This window comes from Mesoplodon mirus (assembly GCF_964341445.2).
Source record: "Mesoplodon mirus genome assembly, chromosome: 14".
Classification (NCBI taxonomy): domain Eukaryota; kingdom Metazoa; phylum Chordata; class Mammalia; order Artiodactyla; family Ziphiidae; genus Mesoplodon; species Mesoplodon mirus.
The window spans coordinates 55,293,954-55,300,564 of NC_138990.1; the positions used below are offsets into that span (position 1 = coordinate 55,293,954).

Below are 6,611 nucleotides of genomic sequence, written 5' to 3' on the forward strand. Positions count from 1 at the left end.
ATGGAGACAGAATAAATGGATACAACCTTTTTGAATGGATTTGCTGATGCGTGTCTTCAATTTTGAAAATGTACAGGCCATTTTACCCAGAAATCTACTTTTAAGACCTTACCCTATATGGTCAAGGTTTATCTAGAAAGATGCTTAGCTAGCATTATTCACGAGAAACAACTCCATAACCAAAAGGAAGATTAGTTAAGTAGTAGAATAATGCCATTAAAAAAATCATGTTGTAGAGATTTAATCATACAGAGAAATACAATATGAAATGAAAAAGTAAATTATAAAATTACAGTAAGGGGCTTCCCTGGTGGCACAGTGGTTGAGAGTCCGCCTGCCGATGCAGGGGACACGGGTTCGTGCCCCGGTCTGGGAAGATCCCACATGCCACGGAGCGGCTGGGCCCGTGAGCCATGGCCACAGAGCCTGCACGTCCAGAGCCTGTGCTCCGCAACAGGAGAGGCAGTGAGAAGCCCACGTACCGCCAAAAAAAAAAAAAAAAAATTACAGTAAGATACTAATCTAGGAAAAATTAAACTATGCATTTTAAAAAGGATGTATACTAAAATGTTAGCAGTGGTTACCACTAGTTGGTATGATTTCTACTTTCTTCTTTTTTCCTTTATTTGTATTTTCCAAAGTGTCTACAAAGATTTACTGCTTTTGGAATTAAATTTTAAACTTTTATAACAAAGCATAAATTATCGTATTACTCAATTAGGTTAAGAGCTGTGATCACAAGTCCTGTTAAATCACAAGCTTAGCTGTAACTTAAAAGGCAGTAAATTTCTGTCTTAATATCCAGTTGTAAGACATTTGGTATCTGGTATATTGCTCAACCTTCACAAGGACTTTTAGCCTACTTCAGGATTTTTTGAGAAACAACATCCAAGTGTATGCAATAAAAAGCTTCTTGACTCTAAACAAAAATTCCACATAGCCTGCTCATATTGTCAAATCTATCTTAAAATTAAAGGGCTATAAAACAGCATTTTCTGATGATTAATAACTGTTTTTGTCAAAAACACTAAGAAGAGGGGTGATTTTCGTGTCAAAATTTCTCTCCAACTTATCACTCAAAATTCAACTTCCCCTCCACCATTTCAATAAAAGTGAACTTAATCCAGCTTTTAATATCTCATAAACCCATTCATTCAAATACAAAAAGAGCAGCTCGCTGAATGTGCCAATTTCACCCCCTTTACAGAGTTTCTTTGTAGAAGGCTTTGAAGTTTCTAAAGTGCCTTCATAGATTATTATCTATTTAATAACCCAAAAAAAGACCTACAAGCTTGCTAGGGTAGATATTAACCATCAGGAAGGAAAAAATGTTATTCCATTCTGAAGGCCATAGGAAGTTTACAGTACTCAAAATTAAGTCTTTAGTTAAAATAAGTATGTTCTTATCACTACCCATGACTCTTCTATAAATGACTATTACATGAAGGGGAAAAAAAGCTTTTTATGGGATTCATGATTAGTGTGGTTTCAAGTCAATCACTTTTTTAGGCATTCTTGTGCATAAGAGACGTAAATTAGATTTTGTACCTTTATTGTTTGAAAACCCAATGTTCTCTACTGGAAAACTGCCATGACCTTAACTAAGAAATTAATTCACATTGAATCCTGTAACTGAAAGACTATTTTGCCACATGATTAAATGATTCTCTAAAATGAAAGTTTATTAAAATAAAGATAGCTGAGAAGCATGAATGCTTATTTTTATCTTATAAAAACTGAACAAAGACCTTTTAAATCACCTATTTTAAAAATTAAATGTTTAGTTCAAAATCTCTTAAATAACCACATATTATAGTAATAAGTACCATCAAATAGAATGTTTGCCATTGGGTTAAGCACTTTAATCACATTTAATACAATAACTCTAATCATGAACACATTATCAGCATTTTACAGATAAAGTTAAAAATTTACCCACCATCCTTACCCACATTAAACCTTTGTCCACATTATAGGAAAAAAAAATTAGAAGAGACTTTCTGATTGCAAATATACACATATATAATAGAACAAGTAGTCAAACTGGCACATTCTTACATATATATTACTGTGTCTTACACACAGCTCTACAATTTACAAAACACTTGTGCCCTATCACCTCATTTGTTTCCCACTACAGCCCTTATGGGATTATTATCACTACTGTATGTGAGGGGTTTCAAGCTCAAAGAGTTTAAACCAAATCACTCAGCTTTTGATTCCTCATTCTTTTTCTACTACACGATCTTGATTCCCTGTGATTAAAGAAACACTGCCCCCAAAATCAGAGTATTACACAATAAACAGGTAAAATGTGCTACAGAGCCTAGATAAACAACATCAGTTACATTTTTCCCCAAGTTATTAGTTACTGCTTATTCTGATGCCAATCACAGAAATACAAGTTATACAAATAATTTTATTAAACTGGTACCTTAGCAAGGGAACCCCCTAGATTCTACTTGTATTGCCCAGATTAACCCCAAAGCCTACTTTATTAATTCTTCTACTTCTTTCTACAGTATCCATCTTTTGCCTTCCTACTTTAAAATTTCCCACTCCACTTAGTGACCTGCCCTATCTTTACTTTTTAACTGTCCCATCTTCTCATTAGTATGATTTCAGACTCCATTCAACAAAGTTTTACCCAGTCATCCCTAATGATATGCAATAATTTGCAATGAAGAAAGGCTCATACCCTCCTCCAAGTCTGGTGAGGAGCAGTAAGAGTTCCTCTGAGTAGTTTCTGTGACTTAGACCAGTCACAATCACTCCCTTCAATGGGAATAACTTAATTCCCTCACAGGAAGGTTTTAAGAATAAAATCAAAGCAAGGTGTTTAAAGTGCTTTATAAAGTATCAAGTATTATCCTACTGACATATTTTCAGGTTGGTCTTTTTTTCTGGATATCCACTTTTAAAGCTATGGAGAAAACCCTCAATAGTTCTTCTGTATTATGGGTGGTGAAAAAGAGTAAAGGATAGGAAGAAACTTACATGAGTAATGAATTAATTGGGGGATCAAGTTTAGTTATTCTATATTCACATCTCTCTTCCTTAAGTTAAATAATACCCAAGAGAGTAAACAATACAACCCTAAAATGGCTAGACAATCAGAATACGATTACACTTAAAAAAAAAAAAAAAAGAAAAACAAAAAAACTGTTTCCCTGCACCCACTCTGGAAAAAACTCCTTCTGTAAAGCTATAAATCACTATTACAAAAAAGTTTAACTCCTATTCCCATCCCTTACATTTCTGGCTCTTTGACAGCCTGCCAAACAGTTTGCTTACAATCCTGTGTGTCAAAAAGGTCCTCCAATTGAGCATAAACAACTTTTTAAAATGTATCTTACTACTAGGTTTCACAATTTTAAATATGTCTTGAACTCCAGCATCAAGCTACATGACAGTCCTCCAGGTGTACTCTTAGCAGCTGCTTAATAGCAGATGAATGGAAAAGACACAATTTTGGAAACAGTCTAACAATTACAAGAAAGTTACTTTCACTTGTGAATACTCAAAAACTTTATCCTAAAGTTAAAACACAGAGGTAAACTAAAAATGAATCCGAAAATAGGTGCCTTGGACTTAAGGCCAGAATCTCATTTTAACTCATGGTTTATTTGCCCTATAATAAGTACCTCTTTACTGTAAGCTCTTTCTGCCCCAACTAAAGAATTTCAAAGGATTTCAAAACACTTTACTAAATACTTAATCACATCCACAGATTCTTAGCATCCGACAAAGTCATTAGAATAGAAGAGTTCATAAGTGCTTTATAAAGGTCTTACAATATAACCCTAGAAAGAGCAAGTAAGCACTTCTCTTTGAGAGACACAAAGCACCTTCCTAAGACTAAACTACTAGAGTGGCACCTGACTCACCCCAACTCAACTCTTATGACTTTATCCAGAAAGCAGAGGGAGACAAAGAGTTTCTTCAGCCAAAATCAGATGAGTCCCTACTCAATCACAGCCTGTTTGCTCTTACTTTAAACACAGATCTCAAAAAGTTTACTTGGTTTTTAATGTATTAATGGGTGACTCAGAGCAAATTAGCAGGGAGAGGGACTATTTTAGGCAGTCATTTGATAGGAATGGCTATCAAATGAAGGACTAACTCCACACACACACAAAGACAAAAACCTGTGAGTAGCAGGCGGAGCATTTAATAAATGATGACCCCTATTTATCAAGTCTTAAGAATAGCATCTCGGGGCTTCCCTGGTGGCGCAGTAGTTAAGAATCTGCCTGCCAATGCAGGGGACATGGGTTTGAGTCCTGGTCTGGGAAGATCCCACAAGCCGCAGGGCAACTAAGCCTGTGCGCCACAACTACTGAGGTTGCGCTCTAGAGCCCGTGCTCCGCAACAAGAGAAGCCACCGCAATGAGAAGCCCACCACCACAATGAAGAGTAGCCCCCCTCGCCGCAACTAGAGGAAGCCCGCGCGCAGCAACAAAGACCCAACTCGGCCAATAAATTAATTAATTAATTAAAAAAAAAAGAATAGCATCTCTTCTCACTGTGCCACAGCCTAAAAACGATGTTCATAACCCTGAGTCATAAAGCAATGCTTCTCCTAATAAGGCAAACACATAAAACGCTTTGAAACTACATCTAAAACGGCATAAGTAGATAAGTAAATAAATACGCACCACCCCCCCTCTCCAGGGTCCAAAAGGGCTAAATTAACCAATCCATCAGCATTCCAGAACAACTTATTACTTGAGAATTCCAACCAGAATAGGTCTCAGGCAAACCTCTCTCCTTTGGCAGCATTTTCTTCTGTGTAAACAGTTCTGTCAAGTGCTTTGGTTGGCAAGCAATAACAAAATCAGCTTTATTTCCTGTCTTTTCCCTTAGCAAAACTTATAGTTTGTCATCACCTCTGACATACATTCCACACGTCCAAGGTCTACCATGAATGACGAAGTATATTTCACATAAACTTTTTCTTTTAAAGTGAGTCTTTTATCAAAATGTTTTACATTTTACCTCACAAAACCTTTATCAGATTGTGGAGAGAAATTTGAAAAACACAGTTCATACTTAGTATAGTTAATAAACTCTTATCTATGCCATGGCCATACTTACCTAACCGTAGGCTTTTACTATTTATAAGCCTTGGAAAAACTTTATGCCTTTAAGTAACATCAAAATTCTCAATCAGGATTTCAGGCGTTCAATTCACACCACAGTGAAGGATCAAATGCTAAACTCCTAAAAATAGGGCGTTGTGAGTGAGAGGGACACACAACACTCCGCCGCCAAGGCAAATGCGTCTTCCAGGGGGCAGGGGCGCTCCTTGTACACGTACAGTAGGAGCTCACATTCAGCAAAACCGGGGAGCGAAGGATCAGGTGACTTCACACCACGGACACTTTCAGTCCGATCGGACCTTACTGTGATCTCAATATTAGTAAACAGCTCATAACCCCAGTTTTGACAATTAAATCTGAACTTGCATCCTAAACACGCGCTATCCGCATGAATGGGTTCGGCAACCAAGGGTCCCCGGAACCCGAGCCCCCGGACACAGCCCTGGCCTGCGGACCGCGGTTCCCTCCTGGAAGGGTGTCTGGAGAACCTTCCAACCTGGCAGCGAGGTGTCTCCTCCCCCCGCGAGCTGCGCGTCCTCCTCCTCTGCTGGGCCCATCACGACCTGGTTAACCCTTCCTCCCTTTCCGCGCGAAGGACAGAGGACAGCGAGTGCCGGCCGGGTGACAGGTCGCCCGGAGCTCCCTAGGACCTCCCCGCGCCGCCGCCAACCTCCCCGCGCCCCGGGTCTGCGACCCCTGCTCCAGGCCGCCCCCTCTGGGGGGGAGGACGCCGCTACAGCCACGCGGCGGGCGGGAAGGCAGGGGGCCGGGCCGGGCGCAGACGCGCGCGCCGCCCGTGCACCCGACAGCTGCTGGAGCCGCGGCCGGAGGACCGCCCTTTCAGGCCGCGCGCCGCGGGAGCTCGGGGGCGCGGCGGGGGCTAGGCCCGGCGACCAGACGCGGCGGCGGGAGGAGAGCCGAGCCAGCGGCGGACGACGACCCCACAGCCTGCGGCCGGTGCCAGCGAGCCCAAGCGGCCCGCACCCTCTCCCCACCCGGGCCCTGCAGCCTACACCTCGCCGGCCCGTACCTAGGAGGGTTGTGGACGAGACGTGGTTAACCCCGGTGTTTGGGTCGCTGGTTCGCCTCCGGCGCCGCAGCCCCTCGTGCGACTGCTGCCTCCGCGCTGCCTCGTCCCCCTCCGCCATCTTGTACCGATTTAAAATTAACTCCCCACTGACGTCAAACGCCGCCGCCGCTTTATCAACCTCCCGGGAGCCGGCGGGGCGCCGGCGGGTCCTAGTGCCGCCCTTACCAGCGCCTCCTTGTCCTCCCCACGCCCTCCCTCGTCCCGCCCCTCGGCGCCCTCGCTCCGCCTCCGCCCTGCTTGCCTTGCAGCCTGCCGCTCGGTTTTCCCAGGCTTCCACCTTGGGGAGAAATTGGGCGGCGCCCCCACCGCAATCATCTCACACTCCCACCGCCCTAAGTCCGGGACCGCACCCCCTTAGCGCTGAGCGGGTCTGTGTAAAAGCCGAAGGGCTCTCCAGAGAACCAAGTCCCTCCTTCCCA

General features: G+C 42.7%; 1 protein-coding gene across 3 annotated transcripts in view; it reads right to left on the minus strand.

Moving 5' to 3' along the window:
* Positions 1-6,264, minus strand: part of ATL2 (atlastin GTPase 2) — a 65,203-nt gene extending 58,939 nt beyond the window's left edge. For all 3 annotated transcript variants that reach the window (XM_082642814.1, XM_082642813.1, XM_082642815.1), the window contains exon 1: positions 6,133-6,264. In XM_082642814.1, the coding sequence (XP_082498940.1) occupies positions 6,133-6,250 (118 nt within the window). In that variant the 5' untranslated portion in view covers positions 6,251-6,264. The remainder of the gene's footprint in view (positions 1-6,132) is intronic.
* Positions 6,265-6,611: the final 347 nt, after the last annotated feature.